At 35.3% G+C, this 17898-nt stretch overlaps 4 protein-coding genes across 4 annotated transcripts; 3 read left to right on the top strand and 1 right to left on the bottom strand.

Moving 5' to 3' along the window:
• The first annotated feature begins 3269 nt into the window (after window positions 1-3269).
• LOC106304050 (glucan endo-1,3-beta-glucosidase 14-like) lies at window positions 3270-5527 on the top strand. Its single transcript, XM_013740431.1, has 4 exons — window positions 3270-3367; window positions 3588-3924; window positions 4419-5127; window positions 5354-5527. Exons 1-4 carry the CDS (start codon window positions 3295-3297, stop codon window positions 5426-5428), a joined length of 1194 nt encoding a protein of 397 aa, XP_013595885.1. The 5' UTR covers window positions 3270-3294; the 3' UTR covers window positions 5429-5527.
• A 466-nt stretch (window positions 5528-5993) lies between these two features.
• On the bottom strand, window positions 5994-6608 carry LOC106304751. The gene has a single exon (XM_013741142.1). The coding sequence runs from the start codon at window positions 6500-6502 to the stop codon at window positions 6101-6103; it is 402 nt and encodes a 133-aa protein (XP_013596596.1). The 5' UTR covers window positions 6503-6608; the 3' UTR covers window positions 5994-6100.
• A 2027-nt stretch (window positions 6609-8635) lies between these two features.
• LOC106301767 (phospho-N-acetylmuramoyl-pentapeptide-transferase homolog) lies at window positions 8636-11365 on the top strand. Its single transcript, XM_013738238.1, has 8 exons — window positions 8636-8900; window positions 9006-9098; window positions 9194-9351; window positions 9665-10109; window positions 10196-10260; window positions 10488-10681; window positions 10788-10996; window positions 11070-11365. The coding sequence occupies exons 1-8, from the start codon at window positions 8766-8768 to the stop codon at window positions 11250-11252; spliced, it is 1482 nt and encodes a 493-aa protein (XP_013593692.1). The 5' UTR covers window positions 8636-8765; the 3' UTR covers window positions 11253-11365.
• Window positions 11366-12535: 1170 nt separating this feature from the next.
• Window positions 12536-16346, top strand: LOC106301673 (cytochrome b561 domain-containing protein At4g18260-like). The gene is made up of 7 exons (XM_013738125.1): window positions 12536-12828; window positions 13011-13175; window positions 13716-13864; window positions 13961-14327; window positions 14853-15166; window positions 15504-15830; window positions 15981-16346. The coding sequence occupies exons 1-7, from the start codon at window positions 12685-12687 to the stop codon at window positions 16153-16155; spliced, it is 1641 nt and encodes a 546-aa protein (XP_013593579.1). The 5' UTR covers window positions 12536-12684; the 3' UTR covers window positions 16156-16346.
• The last annotated feature ends 1552 nt before the right edge of the window (window positions 16347-17898 follow it).

The following is a 17898-nucleotide window of genomic DNA, read 5'->3' as shown; positions in this document are numbered from 1 at the left end:
TTAGGGATTCGATTGTGGGGTTTGAATAGATTTCAGGTTTAAAATCGAATTGGGGATTTAATTCGAATTTGGGTTTCCGTTTGGGTTTGATATTCTCTTCTTTTCGACAAGCTTCTTTGTTGTTTCGTCGCGATTAAGGGTTCGGGATTGAGTTGTAAATCGATTTAGGGTTTTCTAAATCGATTTAGGGTTTTCTAATTTGGGGTTTTTGATTCGATTATATTTTTTTGTTCTTGTAGGTTCTAAATGGAGGAAGAACTGCGAGATCTAAAGCACACAAAGCATACTATAACATGCTTCATTTCGTTTCAGATGCCCAACAGGGAATTCCCAAGCTGTGCCCCTGTGGATCTATCACGAAGGAGTTCGTCGACGAAGAGGATACATATGACTACCTCTCTGGGAAAAGATACTTCATCTGCAAAGACTACCAGGTTCGAAATGTTCTGTCTCTTTATACTCCATATTGATTTGTTGTTTGATAAATCATTTTATGTTTTGGCAGAATGACGGGCTGCATTTCAGGCAACCATGGGTTATGGGTGTGCAACAAGAGATTTAGAGGCTCAAACAACGGTTTCATGAGCAGGAGAAGCTTCTGCGAGAGTGCGAGGCGCTTAAGGTTAACGTTGATTGCTGTTTGTACAATCTTTCTAGCATATTGTTTGTTTTCTCTAATGTCTCTTCAGGCCCAGGTTAAGATGATGCTTCAGCGTGTGTCTGAACTTGAGAGAGTCCGCTGAGGTTAGTGTTTTGAACTCTTTAAATCTCTAGTTCAAAGGTCGAGCTCCAAGGGTAACGTATATGGTCAACGAACACCAGTATGATTTGGCGTACTACCTCACAGACGGTATATATCCAAAATGGTCAACATTTCTCCAATCTATCACACTCCCTCAAGGTTCTAGAGCAGAGTTATTTGCTAAAGTTCAAGAAGTAACCCGAAAAGATGTGGAGCGTGATTTTGGTGTATTGCAAGCTCGATTTGCGATAGTGAAAAACCCGGCTCTATCATTGGACAAGAAAAAAATAGGGAAGATTATGAGAGCATGTATCATACTGCACAATATGATAGTCGAAAATGAACGAGGTGGATACACTCTGTACGATACATCTGAATTTGAAGTAGGAGACTCGACCAGAAGTTAGCATGTAGAGCATATTAACAACATGCCTTCACATTTCGGTAATAAGCTTGGCCTACGGAATCAGGTTCGAGATAGGCGTACACACGAAGAATTGAAAAATGATTTAATAAAAAATATTTGGAACAAGTTTGGTAATGATAAAGATGTATAATTATTGTATGTTTGCTTTTAATCATTGAATACATAAAAATTTTAAATTTAAATGTTTTACAAATTTAATATTTTTTAATTCTTAAAGACTCCATATTGGATAACATCGTTAGACATACATTTTAGAGTAAAGTCCTTAACTATTCAAAAAATATATATATATATATTATATTGTTAAGGACTCCAAAGGTGATATTGGACTAACACCATTAGAGTTGCTCTAAAGCATTTCTCACGCCCGCAAATCCTCGATCGTATTATAGTGCTCCATTCAACGCAATTAGTAATAAGAATCAGTTCAAAAATTTAAAATAATAAAATATAACACATTTCTGGCAGTATTTTTTTGGGGAAAAAGCAGGAACTGCTAATGGATGAGAATATAATTCATGTTTGAAATAGTCTAGAAAAGTTATATTTATATTTATATTTATTTTTTAAATAAGTAAATAAAATTTATTTAATGATATTTGTATTTTGTACTAATATTTTATAAACACTTTTTCAAAAATATTAGACTATATATCTAATAGATTTTTCCTTGAGTATATGTGCTCATGGGTTCATTATTATTAGCATTTAGCAGTGCTTTGATTGGTAGAAAAATACTACCGTAGAATTGGACAATGATATTTTTTAATAAGGAAAAAATATTTAATCATTTTCAAACAACAAAATTGGAAAAAACTTGGATTTTAATTTTTGTTTTAAAATAGACAATTACTTGAAAAAATAATTTTATATATTTTAAGAAATCTATTTATCAAAAAGTTTAATTGGATGAAAATTATTTTTTGGGAAGACAAAGACAAAAACTATTCCAAAACCGAGAAACAATCAACCTAAATCCAGAAAATTATATTTGTAGACGTGTATAATATATAAGACGATTTTACAAGACACATATGACTGGTTAAATTTTTTAGAGTTTACTTTAGTGGGAGTTGTAAGGGCAACCACAACCGTGTACCCCATAACAATCCTTAAAAAAAATGTGTTCTATTTTTTTAATTTTTTTTTTCCAGATTAAAAAAAAAAAAAAACTAACCAATTGCGGACCGCCACGTATCAGTCGGACCGCCACGTATCAGTGGTACTCGCAAATAGTTAACAGACTCCACCATATGGAATCCTTACGGAAGAAATTTAACAGCTTGAACCTGCGCAAAAACCTAAAAAACGTGGACCTCATATGATTTTATAATAATTTTTTTTTAAAGATTCCAGCTACGTACCGTCATTGCATGTGTTCTAAGAGTAAAAAAACATCTATAATGATATTAAAAGTTAGCATGTTTAGATCAGTTTTGTTATTGTTTTGTGATATACTTAATTTTTAGCTTTTTCTCCCGGATTATCGTGGAATATACTTTTAGTATATATATAGAGAGAGCAAACGTTTGTTTTATTTCAGAATTCAGACTAACCAACTTAATTGAAAACTTTGCCATTTTCTATTACGTCCACTTACGTGTATTCCATTATTGTTCTCCTTTTTTCTTGATAATTTTAATAACACTGCTCACTTTTTAAACCAAAGCTGCAAACAATAGCACAACTTGTAGAATGCATGTAAACAATACACCCACATATGTGTTTCCATGCATGTGCAATTTTATCGTAGTTAAGTCTGCATAAATTTAAAAACAACATATTTTTCATAAAATATAAATATTTGAAACCTATAATATATAAAACTTTTAGTAAGAATCCCTCGTTCTGGTTTGAAGAAAGCCCTCGATTGATAAAAAGGCATAAATGAGAAAAACAATATAGGGAAGGCAAAGCTAAACAGCTGCAAAATTTAAAAACATAAACTTCAAAACTAAACCATATTTCCTCTTACGAAATAAAAAACGTGGAAAAAAAACAAACAAGCAAAGAAAAGTATTCTTCAACTTGGCTGGCTTCATGTGTAGTGTATTTATATTCCCTTAAACCCTTTCTTAAAACCCAAAAGCTTAACAATCTCTCTCTCCTCTCTTTCTTTCTCAACATGACATCAAGAACAGTCGCGAGACTTCCTAATCTCATTAATGTTTTTCTCCTGCTTTCTCTCGTTTTCTCAGGTGATTTGATTGTTTCATCGTTAAGTATACTTTCATATAGAGATATTTTATAATTCTCAAGTTATGCGGTATGTTGCCGCGTCAAAAATAGCAACGTCTAAGATTTTCAACGAAGTTATTCTTTTTATCAACCATTATTTTGTCATATTTAGTCTAAAAAAGGTTTTGCATGGCATAATTTTCTAAAAATTCTGATTCTTTGATTTGGAAATAAATGCAGGAAATATACTACAAAAAGCAACGTCTCTTGGTATCAATTACGGACAAGTTGGGAACAATTTGCCTTCACCGGATAAAGTTATTAACCTCTTGAGATCTCTAAGGATCACCAAAACAAGAATTTACGACACTAATCCTCAAATTCTTACTTCCTTCGCAAATTCAAACATAGAGATCATCGTCACCATCGAAAATCAAGTTTTAACGTTGTTACAAGATCCTCAAGAAGCTCTCCAATGGGGGGATTCTCACATCAAACCCTATATTCCGGCCACAAGGATCCCCGGAATCATGGTCGGAAACGAGCTTTTCACCGACGAAGACTCTAGTTTAATCGGGTATCTAATCTCGAATCAAATTTATTAATTTAATTAATAAGATCTTTACGTTGGTCATTTCACATATAATAAAGTTTGGTCAATCATAACAATATCATTCGAAAAAAATGTTTATCAAAACTCCACTGCGATTTTAATAATGTTCTAGGAACGTCTTAAAGGTAAGATTATACGATTTTCGGCCGCATCCAATATATATAAAAGCTAATTATCAAAAATAACTTAAAAAAAAAAACTTATATTCACACATTATCTTCACACTGTTTACAAAACAACTTAGATTCACACTTGAGTTTATATAATACAACAGGAGTTACTATTTATATGTTTTTAGAGAAGCAACAAAAATTGTATACTTACAAAACTATCTATATTGTTAGTTCAAAAAGACTATCTATATTGTTGATCTATTCAAGTAGGTGAAATAGTTTTAGTCCAATAATGCTAACTTTGCTTCTTCTCTTTTTCTTTTCTTTTTTTCCTTTTTGAAATAGATACATGATGCCGGCGATAATTAACATCCACAAAGCCTTGGTCCAACTAGGTTTAGATAGATACATTGAAGTCTCGTCTCCAAGCTCTCTTGCCGTCCTAGCCGAATCTTATCCTCCATCAGCCGGAAGTTTCAAGCCAGAGGTTTCCTCCGTGATGCAACAACTTCTACAGTTCCTGGAAGCCACGAGATCTCCCTTTTGGGTAAATGCTTACCCTTACTTTGCCTACAAAGACAACCCAAACAAAATCCCCATCGACTATGTTCTATTCAACCGAAACATCGGTATGACCGATCCCAACACAAGACTACATTACGACAACATGATGTATGCTCAAGTCGATGCGGTTGCTTTCGCTGCTGCGAAACTAGGGTACCGTAACATAGAAGTTAGGGTTGCGGAAACAGGGTGGCCTTCAAAAGGAGATGCTGGAGAGGTTGGAGCGTCTCCTACGAATGCTGCCACTTATAATAGGAATCTTATGATGAGACAATTCGCCGGAGAAGGTACTCCGGCGAGACGGAATTCAAGGTTAGATGTTTATATATTCGCCTTGTTCAATGAGGATATGAAACCGGGTCCTACTTCTGAGAAAAATTATGGAATATTTCGACCCGATGGATCATTGGCTTACAACTTGGGATTTTCTACGATGTCGACGACCACTGCGAATTCAGAATCTGTCACATATTCATCTTATGCCACTAAGGTACAATCACTATTCTATGGCTTTGAGGGAATTAAATTTGTAACTAGATTCTGACCCGCCCTTTTTAGGTCTAATAGCATAAAACATAATAAATAATATTTTAAATAATGATAAAGATAAAAGAAATAGTTGTTGGATCCAACTTTTATCAATGGGTCAAAACAGATGTTTTAATAGAATAGATAATAATAAAAATATGTAATAATATGTTTTGTTATTCCTACAGGGAAAGATGACCTTGGAGTATTGGACAATTTTGATGTTGGCGATGATTCAAGTTGTAGTGTCGAGACTAATTTAGAGGGAAAGTTATCGAGACTATATAATGACGTGATTGGTTAGGATATTTTTCTAAACAATTTAATTATTGAAGTTCGATAAATACAAATTTCATATTCAATTCGATATTCCAATCAACTCGGTGGATAATTAAATTATATGTTTATCGTCGTCCTTATCATGTACATTGGACTTATGGATATCTCATATCGATAAACTAATATGTAAATAAATAAAAACAGTTTATTGTTCAAGAAAAAACTTATATTGGGGACAAAAGCTTTGTGTTACTTTGACCCTTAGCCACAGAATAGACAAACACTAGCGGTTTAGAATCAACCATATATTGTTCTTTAATTCAAGATATGTGACATAGCTAGTTAATTCATTTATATAGAATACAATCACAATTAAAAAGAAAATCAAAATAGAAGAAATAAGAAAACTATAAGTTTCTTAGTTCTATGCCTTTTGCATATTCGCATATGATCATTACTAAATCAAATATTAACACACTACATTTTGCATAGAAAACAACAGATACATCAGGTTTAGCTATAATACGTAGTACAGAGGAAACGCCCAACTGTTTTAATTATTCGTTTGATCCTTATTTATGCATCAAGCTTGTAGTATTCATACAATACAATAATAATACTTTTAGTTTTCTTTTCCAGTCTTATTTATAGATGTGTTAAAGAGGTAACACGAAATGCTTAACGGTGTTGGCTCCTTTCTCTACGACCTGGAGAAGCTGCACCATTTCCACCCCCTGAGCCACCACCTTCATTTGCTTGTCCGGTCCCACTACCATGGCCAGAGCCACCGCCTGTGGCTCCTCCTCCTCCTGAGACAAACCCAACCCCAGCTCCTGAACCAGAACCAAACCCAAACCCGGTCCCTTTTCCTCCATCAGGTGTTGAACCTGAACCTGAACCTGAACCATAGCCATAACCACCTTCTGGTGTTGATCCCCATCCCCAATCATATTCCCAATTAGGTCCATGAGCCGAACCACTTGCACCGCTAGACCCTCCGGTCGGACTATTCTGGCTGACCGCCGAATAAGCAGGGGTTCCAGACTCTCCTCCTCCATGAACAAATGAGATAGCCAATAGTAAAGATATAAGAGCCAATGTGAGAAAATCACCTTTCATTTTCCTCAAGATATATTTGTTTTAACTCTTTCTCTATGTTCTCACTCAGATTAAGACTTTATATAAGCACCCACTCACATAACACACTCACACGACACACGCATTAGACACGTATCACTATTACAACGTGATGAGAATCTAAAAATGAGATAAAATTATGTTTCCGTGACAAGAGTCTCTCTTTGGACATGTGAGAATCCAATTCTAGGGTGAGAACTAAGATGTCGGTAACTCGTGATATCTTTTCTAAGGCTTCTACAGTAAAGAGTCGCACTACTCATGATATGTGCGCTATTTTGATTATCATCCCACTAACTTGTTGGACATCGCTTTCTTTCGTTACTCGTTTTCGCATAATCCAAAAAATGTAACAAACTTCTATAACATTTAGCTTGTGTGATGTAGTGTAAGTCATGTGTAAAATGGTTCCGTGAGTTATGACTTATAATGCGTCTATTAATATACATGAAGTATTCGATTTATAGGAAGGAAACTGTATCAGTGTATGTCTCTTACTCTTACAAACGTATTTTGAAGTTTAAAAAAAAAATCAGAACGTATTATTTTGGCAACTATATATTTCTTAAGAGAAAACACTTGCCGTGAGTTGTTGAAATGGTAGCTCACACTCTAAAATATATGTTGCTCTCTCTAGACTCCAGAGATATATTTCCACTCACAGTCACAGAACCATAACTCAATAATGTTTGTTGGCAGTTGATATAATTCCTACCTCCCAAGACTTTTTCATGTATATCTTTGGAGTTTTCGTAATGATATCAATCTTTATACATGAATATTAGGGCACTATAACCGAGAGCTCTTGGTCTAGTGGTAATAGAACTCCATCTAGAGTGTCCGTCTTGGGTTCGAGTCGGCAACCGTCCCGTCTATAACCGTGTGTGCCCAGATGGAAAGTCTCGTGGGAATTAATCTGGGTTTACCGTCTAGAATTCTCCACGGATATCAAAAAAACAAAATATATTAGGGAACTATAGTCAGTCATTTTCTACATATTTTTTTCTCCTACAATAGAATTTTTCAAAGGACCTAGAGAACTAGAAGACATGCATTATCAGATTTAAATTAGGGTAGCCAGTAACATATATAACCAAACCTTTTTATTTCCTTGTCTCAAATTTAGTTTTTTTCTTCTTCTATAAATAGATATATATATAACAAATATATTACTAAGTGACATAAAACTGCTAATTTCAACAGTGTTTTATTTATGTGTGTTTACGATTCATTTGTGAGTTTTAACTGATTATATATAAATAAAAAAAATTAAAAATCTAATACATATGTTTTAGTATTTGTAAATATGTCAATTTTTATTGGCTTTAAATAATTAGTTTTCAATAATTGGATAAAATTTGACGATGTGGAGTGGGTTTTATCAGTGGCCAGAGAGAGTATTATGTCCGAAAGGAACCTCTCTCTTCATTTAATTAATATTCTCTTTGGGATTTAGGGTCTGACTGGTTTAAACGCAGCGGTTGCGATTGCGATTGCGGAAGTTTGCGGATACGGGTGGTTGCGGTTTCTAGCGGTTAGAAATTGGTGCGTTTGCGGAATGCTTATGACTGGTTCACTATCAAATGCAACAACGGTTAAATAATAAATTAACAATATTTACATTTTATATAATTATAAAAATATTAAAAATCATAATATTATAATAAATATAAAAACTATATTTAGAAAGTTATAGTTTTAAATTTTAAAAATTATAAAAAATATTTTTATTTTAAAATTTTATAATATTAATTAAAGTATAATAGATATATTTTAGTATGTTTATAATTTCAATTTAAAATGTTATTGAATAGTTTTATTTTTGTATTTATATTGTTTAAAAAAAAAGAAAAAAAATATTATCATTCCGCAACCGCAAACGCTAGCTAGAATCAGCTTTTGAATTTATGAGGTTTAAAACGGTTTGAAGCGGTTTGAGCGATTGTTACCAAACGCCGACAACCGCAAAAGCTGCGTTTGCGGGTGGTAGCGGGAAAACCAATCATACCCATGACATTTTCACAGAGAATTGCAGTTTGCAACAGAAAAAAAAAAAAAAAAGGTGGTTCGAGCAAGCGAGCACACCCAATCACTGACACCGGGCCCCACACCTTCAGCCAATCGTAATTGTTCGTTACTTCCTTCTTCATCTTCGTCTTTCTTTCTCCAAGCCAAGAGAATGCGATGGGATCTATACCGTTGAGTCGGAGCTCATACCGATTCCAACATCCGAATCCGTTTCGATCTCTCGAATCGCTGCCTCTCCTCTCCGTCACTCGTCTTCGCGTCCGCCAATCTGGATCTCCCTCTTCCTTCAAGGTAGCCATACATTCATGATGATTGATTCGTTTGGTTTGTAAGAAGCTGGATTAAGTAGATTCAATCTCCGTAAGATCTGTTACTAATAGTTCGGATTCGATGCAGTTCAATGTAGCAAGGCATGGATGCAGCAGCAGCAGCAGCAGCAGCAGCATCATGGGGCATAATAGCTCTTTCTCAGTCAAGGCCTTTGATGACGTAATTTTTCTAAAAATGATTTAGCATTCTTCTGGTTTTTGTTGACTACAAATATCAAAAAAGTTACAACCTTTTCGTGTTCTGATCCTCCTCAGGATTCATTTGATTATGATTCCGGCGACATATTTGCTGCTGCTTATTCGATTTCTTCTAGTGAAGGCGAAGAGAGCGATGGTGAGTATGGCCTCAATGTGGTTACTGAAACTACCGCACAAAGGCTCGGCAAGTTCCCTAGGGGCCGCAAAAAACACAGGCACGTTTACCTTCTTCCTTTCACTTACTAGACATTGCCACTGATCCATTTGGAGTGGGGATTATAGATTCATTCCGCTATAACGTGTTTGTCCCCCCCCCCCCCCCTAGAGATTCTTTGCAGCTATGAACCAAATATGTTCTCTTGTGAACTTTTATTTGTTTCACAGCTTTTCTTGTTTTCCACTTATACATTCGGAGTGAGGAACTAGAATGTGTGTGCGTCTTTGTAGGTGAAGTCTTACTATAAAGTGCTATCTTTCCTTGGGCTTCATAGCAGGTTGTTCTCTCTTGAAATTTCTTTTCTTTTGCAGGATCAGATACGGGATTAATTTGGGGCTTCTTGCCTTTTTGACGCTCCTGCTTTTATTTATGGACTCTTTTGCTTGGAAGATTGTTAGACTCCCTCTCCCTCCATATTTCTTGACCCTTCCCTTCTTCACGTCGGCGATTTTAGTCACCTTAGCAGGTTATGTTTGCGTTCCCATGCTAGACAGAATGAAAGTGCATGAGCCAATCAGGAGACTAGGGCTTGTTACTCATAGCCGTAGACAAACAATCCCCACAATGGGTGGTTTGTTCTTTGTTCCTATTGGTGTTGTTGTTGCAATAGCCATGACTAGATTCTCCTCCATCGAAGTCGCTGGAGCAGCGGCTGTTACTGTATTGTTTGCAGCGATTGGTCTAGTTGATGACTCTTTAAGCCTTGGCAGTGATAATAACAACGGGTTATCTGCAAAGATACAACTCCTTTTGGAGGTATTTTAACTGATTCTTATCTTCTTCTTTTTTTGCTTATAAACGTTTTCATCCTCTTGACTTGTTCCACCGGCGTGTAATCACAGGGAGCGGTCGGGACATGCTTTGCGTTTTGGTTGGAGAGGGCAAGCATATCATCTCCTTATGGCATGTATAGCATCTTATAACTAATCTGATCAACGCATATATGAGGGTAACTCGCGTATCCACTTTCATATGAACGTACAATGAGAATAAACAAACAATCCATATGATTTATATTTGGATTATACCAAAATTAGCATTTCATCGCTCTCAAAGACCGATAGATTGTGTTGTACGGTGCAACTTGTACCTATTGTTGATTATATAACCATCTTGATTATAACTTTTTTTCAGGAAAATGTTGGTCCCTTTGCCTTCACCATTACGTCTCATTTGCTTGGGAAAGCTTTACCTATTGTTGACATCGTTATACTTCGTTTCCATGGGGAACTTAGTCAAAGCAACCGACGGTCTCGATGGATTGGCTGGAGGTATTGCTGCCTTGGCTTTCGTTGCTATGGCAATTGTAGTTCTTCCTATTTGCTCCGGTTAGTCGCTAGTGTTTATTTACTTTCAAAAATGTTAAAAGACATTTCATTATAAGTGAAGATAGTGTGTGTTTGTTGCTCACTACTTTTAATCATTTGCGACCAGATCTTTCTATATTCGGAGCTTCGATGGCTGGAGCTTGCTTTGGGTTTCTACTTCACAATCGGTACAGAGCATCTGTGTCTATGGGAGGTACTGGATCATTGGCTATCGGTGGAGCTTTGGCTGCAATGGCTGCTTGCTCCGGAATGTTCTTGCCATTGTTCATATCCTCTGGTGTTTCTATCTTGGAAGCTGCTTCTGTCATTATTCAGGTAAGTAGTAGAATCAACCCATTATTAACGGCTGATGCTGCAAATATATATATGTGTGTTGTGTGGCAAGCAGGTAGCGTTTTACTCGGCGACTAAGCGTTTAAAGGGAAAAGGGCGTCGGGTTTTCAAAACAGTGCCGTTTCATCATCACCTAAGGCTAAGTGGCTTGAAGGAGCCAATGATAGTTACAATGGCATATGTTATATCGTCTTTGCTCTCTCTTTCAGCAGCTTACATAGGTCTTATCTCTGTATAACTCTCTCTTTTCTTGCCCTTCGGATCTCTTCACAGTTTTTGTTTTCTTAAATTCTTTAAGAGAGAAAAGGAGAAACGATAAAAGTTGATATAAAATGGACTGCCTACCAAAAAGTTTATTAGGTGCAAACATATATATATATATAGTCTGGTTAGTGTTTCATGCATTTGCAATCATTTCGAAGAACTTGAAGTCACCGCGAGACTCGAACGATAATGTGAATTAACTAAAAGTAGGTTTGCCTTTTGTTATCTCCGCAATTCTGATCTGACTGAGATTATTACCACTTTGAAATCTGCCAAATTCTAACTAACTTACAGCTTTTGGAACAGTCGGTCGACAGACGAAAACATGAAAATGAAACGAAAAAGATAATTTCCATTCATATGCTTATGTTTATATATAATTTATTCTGTTAAAAATGGATTTATATGATGTTCTGAGATCAATAATAGTGAAGACGTATGACAAAACTCTCAAAAGTGCTAATTTATTTCTTTCTTAAAATACATATACACTCTCCGTTCTGAAGTGCTAATTAATTAATGACGTTGCTCCACTTTTTGAAATATTATTCTGAAAAATGGAATTTAAACTTCAGTAGTGTGAACATTACATAGATAGATTAATGAACACTCTTATCCTACACATGAAAAAAGAACTCTCTCATTCTAATACGATTTGTGATAACTTACATACCAATAAATTTTGCAAAACAGCTTACAAATCTATGAGCATAATTTACATCATTGGAGCCAAGAAGAAGTGGATTATTTGGTTGCTTATGGGACCAAATTGAAAAGCTAAAACCATTATTGTATTCTCTTTGGTAACACATAAAGATAAAGTCCAAAATCTCACATGTAAGTGACTGAGTGCTGTGCGCGAGTCTATATTGGCATATATGTGTGTGTGCGCGCGCATATACTAAGTTATCAAGAAGAAAAGGGGATGTGATCATGATTCAATTACATGAAGATATGCAAATTGAAATCACCAAGCGATTACATATTACTTTCTTACTTCTTTTTATTTTATCTCTTTTGACTTGTTATATAATGACAATGATTATGTTGGATGGTATCTTGGATTTGGTGACTGAATTTATGAAATCAAAGAAAATTATTATTATGAATTTGGCCCATCCCCTCCATGAACAAATTGAATACCATTTCTTTAACTAGCTAAGCCTTCAAATCATTCCATTAAAGCTTCTTTTGCACCAGCAATCACATGCATATTATTCTTTATTTTTCTCTCTCCCTCATCATCACATATACACCGTTTCCTCAGTGGTACGCATTTGTATATATATCACGGGTCTTTCTTAAATTCTCAAGGAACTGACTTAGAGGGAGAGAGTTCAGGAGAGTTTTAGAGAGTGGATTTTGTTTTCTCAGTGTGGTGAGCTAGTAGTGTAATTAAGATCAGAATGAAAATCTCCACATCTCTAGGGACTGTTTTGGTTTCTGTTATCTTCTATCTATCCTCTGCGTCACCATTTGTCATCTGTTCATCTCTTGACGTCACCATTGATAACCATTCACCAAGGCATCTCAAGAACAACGGATCCCTGGTACAAGACAGTCTTTTTAAATATAACTTAACTGGTTCTTGTTTCCTCATTTATTCAAGCTTATATCTTATATGATTCTCAGTACATTTGGATATATATTTGTTAGCTAATAATATTTTTGAATGGATTTACTAGTAGTATTAACCGTTAACTGAACTATCATCTTTAATTTTGAATGACAGTTGAGTAATCAAATGATAACCAGCATAAAGCTTCATGGCATTCTCTTATGGGCTTCAATGGGATTTCTTATGCCAATGGGGATTCTCTTCATTAGAATGGCCAATAAAGCTAATGAAAATGGAAGAAATGTTAAAGTGTTCTTCTACCTTCATGTCATTTTCCAGGTAATTTAATTAGTATCCATCCCCTCATAAATATTTCTAATGATGGAAAGTGTATATTATTGTTAAGAGATTGTATCATTCTCCAATATAAGATATGTAAAAATATTTCAAATCTTTAGTTTGAACTCATGATGACATCTCACTTTAATCATTTTCTCCACTATAAATATAATATTAAATATACTATTTAAAGGGTAAAACTTTTAAATAAGGGAAATACTGTTTTTAAATTGAAGATCAATAAGCACTCATATTATTCTTACATTTACTCAATTTCAACAGCTAGATATATATGCACTGAAATTAATTTTAGATAGGTAGCTTAAGAAAGAAATGCATCTTGAAATTTCTATAGCTGATCATGATTTCTTGAATATTAAGGGAAATGAGCTAAGGACACACTATGATTACACTCTATGTTTCTTACACACATGATCAAATCCATCATCAATATATACATATATGCATACACACAAAATACAAGGATTTTACTTAAATGAGATTGCATAATTTGTTTTTCTCCTAAATTATTATGAGCAGATACTAGCAGTGGTTTTGGCAACAATAGGAGCTATAATGTCTTTAAGAACATTGGAGAACTCCTTTAACAACAACCATCAAAGATTTGGCCTGGCTCTTTATGTTGCCATGTGGCTCCAATTCTTGACCGGTATCTTCAGGCCCTCTAGGTACAGATACGTACCATAAGTATTCTCTTTTATATCGGTCTATATATCCATGCCTCCGAACTCACATTTCTCGCTAATTTATCGGCTGCATTGTAGAGGGAGCAAAAGGAGATTGAAATGGTTCTTATTGCATTGGATTCTTGGAACAACAGTGTCAATAATTGGGATAATAAACATATACACAGGCATAAGAGCTTACCATAAGAAGACATCATCAAGTAGAGACTCAAGTATTTGGACAATCTTGTTCACAGCTCAACTCTCTTGTCTTGTCCTCTTCTATCTAATTCAAGACAAATGGGAGCATTTTCAAAAGCAAAGAGTGGTTATTGATGAATTGGATCATCATCAAAATACTAACACGAGTGGAAGAAGTAATGACCAAACCATTCAAGTGGTAACAGGAAATGATCAAGAACAAAAGGTCATGGTTCCTCAGCCTTGTCGCAAGAGTAATGCACTTGTGAATCTGTTTAAACTGATTTGATTATAAGGATTTGATTTTTTTTTTTGGATCTGATACTCTGTATCATATTTTATTTTTTATATATTTTTATGATATATACTATTGGATTTGCTTCCATTTGTTTTTGTGTGTTTTGTAAGTATAGTCTTTGTTTTGTTTTGTTTTTAAGTATATACTTTTATTTGAATAGTTTTATCTATTTATAACATGATAAAAGAAAGAAATGAGGAAAAGTAGTTTAAAGTGAAAAATAAAAATATGGGATATATATATTCTCTTTCTTATAGAGGGGTCCAGATTTGGTGAATTGTTGAAAGATTTAGCACTAAGTTAATAAACTTAATAAAGAAAAAAAAAATTTACACAACTTTTTCTTGGGAGGTGACGTCAACATGCTCCACTTGGGAGTGGTCATGAGTCATGACGCGGTGTTAGATTTGGGCCTAAACAAGCGAAGATAGGCCCACTAGTGAACTAAAGGCCCAACGTCATTAACATAATTATAATTAGTTTACCGTCAAGCTCTGTATTGCACAGATTCATAGAGCGAAGAAGAAGATGGGAGGCGAAGAGGAGACGAAGAAGAGAGTGGTAGTTGAATCGCTGGGATGGATAACGGAATCTTCAATCATGCCGAAGAAGCATCGCGCCATCGAAGGCGTGGGTCCTTCCTCAATCATGGAGCTCAAGGCTCAGCTCTATAAGTCTCAGGAAGAAGCTAAGCTGACGAAGGATTTCACCGGATCCGATGCTCAGTACCACCGCGCGAAAGAAAGGATCGCCGCTAAAGACTCTTTCGCCGCGAAGAACTCCGGCGTCGAGGGTCGAGCTTTCAAGTAAGTCTCTGAATCTTCCTTTCTTCGATATCAATTCGGTGGAACGAGATGGTTTTTGGGTTAGGGTTTATTGATTTTGAGATTAGGGTTTGTTAATTGATTAAGATTGGACGTGGATTAAGCAAAAAAGTATGAAACTTGGACAGTTTGGAGAAGAATCTCTGATTTGGGAATTAGGGTTTGTTATGCAAATCGAATGAGATTGGACGAGAATCGAGCTTCCAAGCTTAATTAGATTTTATATGAAATGGAACGTAGATTAAGCAGAAAAGTATGAAACTTTCGCCTGACTTGGTTTTTGGATTCAATAGTTTGCTTTTGAATGTGGGAAGTGCAGGGACAAGCTGGAGCTTAAAGCGGTTAAAGACGGAGCAGTTAGCTACGCTGCGTTGGAGAAGAAGGCTCAGTTATATGAAAAGCTTGCAAGGGGAGAGCTTTCGGACGAAGAAGCCGAGGAGAAGTACTGTGTGGATTTCTTCAGGAAGGGGGTACAACGTGGAGATGATTTAGAGCCACCAAGGACTAGCAACAGTTCCGTTTCGGCACCACCTGAGGATTTAAAAGCAGATGGTGAGGATGATGGTTCGCTGTTTAGCACCAAGTTTGCTGGACTCGGACGTGCGGTTGAGACAGCTGATATAAGTCAACACGTGCGTATGGTCAGGTAAATTCCGTTGTTGTCTCTCCTTGTTCTCCATGCCTGAGAAGTAGTACAAAGAGAGAGAAGGAAGTGATAAGTCCTCTGCTTTTATAAAGCGAATCAATATATATCTCTCTCTCTCTCTGATCTGTAATGCGAAACTTGTTTGTGCAGAGAGGTTCATCAAGAAGTGAATCAAGCGAGAGAAAAGGCAACAGAGTTGAAGCAAAGGAGACAAGAGCAGGCAACAAATCGTCGGGAGAAACTCAAACAAGCCTATCTTCGAAAGCAGCTCGAGAAACTTAAAGCTCAACAACAACAACAACAACAACCACAGCAACAAGATTAGGGAAAAACTTGATTCTGTTGATGTTGTTTTTACTTCGCCAAGCTTTTATTGACTTTGAGGGAATATACCCAAGAAACTGCAGAATTTTTTGAATGACTTCAGTTTTAAGTTTGATTAGATGGATAGCGTTATATTGTATTTGTACGAGTATGTTATTTTGTAAAGAGAGTAAATTTTTTGTTTTCCAGTCATTGGTACAGAAGGATATGCCAGTCTCTGGTACAGAAGGATATGCTTATAAACATATGATAGAACCATTGTCTACAACATCCGTTCTAAAAGAAGTTCATACAATTCTTTTGCGATGAAGCTATGATAGATGCTATCAAATATGTACTACAACAGGTTGTTTAGTTATAAAATGCCAGCTACTGTTTGTAAGTGCATACTACGACCTCCAAGTCTGATTGTTCTGCTCGAAATATGATTTCATAGCTTTATAAAATTAATCACATTTCATTTAACAACGACAGTTTGGCCGAGTTAAGGCGCGGCTCTGGTCCGAAAGGGCGTGGGTTCAACCCACAGCTATCATAATTTTGTTCAATTTTTCGCCTTTTTTGTTTATTTTAAAGGATATTTTCAGTTATTTAACTGACCAGTTTCGGAATCTACATATTTTCAGTTATTTAACTGCCCAGTTTTGGAGTTAAATATTTTAGTTCCATTCGAGTATTTATAAATATTGGTTTCGGATTCGGTTACTCCGTTTATTTTTTCTAATTTAAAACTCATTATATACTTTAAATTTTTTAAAAGATAAAAATAATATAATATATTGCATATAAATTTGAATAATAAATTTTAAAATACTTAAATGTAACATATAAATTGGTTTGACTTGAATATTTGGATAGAGAGTCAATAGATATTTCAAATATTTTGTTCTTTTGGTATTATTTAGCTATTTTACACATTTACTTTTGACTATTTGTATATATCTTAAGTATTTTAGACAACTTTAAAATATCTTATATATTTATATATATATATATATATATATTAAATTTACCAGTAATTAATATATTTAGGTATAAAAATCTATTTTAGATACGTATCCTAAATACTTTGGTTTGAATTAAGTTCTATTCTGGTTCTCTAACTACCTAAATTTTGGACTCGTTCGGATACTTAAACAATTTTAGTTCGGGTTTAATACTAATTTTTCAAATCGGATTCGGTTCGGTTCTTCGGATTCGGGTTATTTGCCCTGTCCTAGTGGAGAATATGGCAGACTTGTCAGCAAGTTGATCTTTCAACACAAACGGCTGAATCCTCGACGGGACGTGGACAGCGGCTTATGCAGAGGTGTGTAAGTGGATGGTTGAAACTTGAAAGTTCATCAGACTTCTACTATACGGTAGACAATATCTCTCGGCGACAGAGTTATAATGTCCTAGAAGCGACCACCATTAGGTATGGTAAAATGTAACTGTCATGCAAGCTATAAACTAATATTGGCATAGCATTAGGTGGTTGGGGTCATACGAGATCTTTCAGGTGGCATCTCTCAATGGGGAGCAACTAGACTCAGGTTGATGGATTCAGCTCTGGAGGTAGAAGCAAAGACAATTTTACTAATCATCCAAAATATACTCTTTCAAAGATGCTCAGAGATTGTTTTTGAAGGAGATTGCAAAGTCTTGATTGATAATCTGCAAAAATATCAATTGGTGGGGCCTTGAAGTTCATAATCAGTCAAATGAGGTGACTTATGCTTTAGCCAAAAAAAGCTTGATTGAT

Source organism: Brassica oleracea, chromosome C7 (assembly GCF_000695525.1).
Source record: "Brassica oleracea var. oleracea cultivar TO1000 chromosome C7, BOL, whole genome shotgun sequence".
Taxonomy (NCBI): domain Eukaryota; kingdom Viridiplantae; phylum Streptophyta; class Magnoliopsida; order Brassicales; family Brassicaceae; genus Brassica; species Brassica oleracea.
The sequence above is the reverse complement of the archived record's forward strand: the minus strand, read 5'-3'. Positions and strand labels throughout refer to the sequence as shown.

Bases quoted from the DNA above. Each gene is read 5' to 3' on its own strand.
- LOC106304050 (XM_013740431.1), top strand. From the start codon at position 3,295: ATGACATCAAGAACAGTCGCGAGACTTCCTAATCTCATTAATGTTTTT. The intron at 3,925-4,418 runs GTATCTAATCTC...TTTTTGAAATAG, and splicing joins GAAGACTCTAGTTTAATCGG to ATACATGATGCCGGCGATAA. The intron at 5,128-5,353 runs GTACAATCACTA...TTATTCCTACAG, and splicing joins ATTCATCTTATGCCACTAAG to GGAAAGATGACCTTGGAGTA.
- LOC106301673 (XM_013738125.1), top strand. From the start codon at position 12,685: ATGAAAATCTCCACATCTCTAGGGACTGTTTTGGTTTCTGTTATCTTC. The intron at 13,176-13,715 runs GTAATTTAATTA...TATTATGAGCAG, and splicing joins ACCTTCATGTCATTTTCCAG to ATACTAGCAGTGGTTTTGGC. The intron at 15,831-15,980 runs GTAAATTCCGTT...TTGTTTGTGCAG, and splicing joins CAACACGTGCGTATGGTCAG to AGAGGTTCATCAAGAAGTGA.
- LOC106301767 (XM_013738238.1), top strand. From the start codon at position 8,766: ATGGGATCTATACCGTTGAGTCGGAGCTCATACCGATTCCAACATCCG. The intron at 8,901-9,005 runs GTAGCCATACAT...GATTCGATGCAG, and splicing joins GATCTCCCTCTTCCTTCAAG to TTCAATGTAGCAAGGCATGG. The intron at 10,110-10,195 runs GTATTTTAACTG...GTGTAATCACAG, and splicing joins AGATACAACTCCTTTTGGAG to GGAGCGGTCGGGACATGCTT.
- LOC106304751 (XM_013741142.1), bottom strand. From the start codon at position 6,502: ATGGAGGAGGAGAGTCTGGAACCCCTGCTTATTCGGCGGTCAGCCAGA.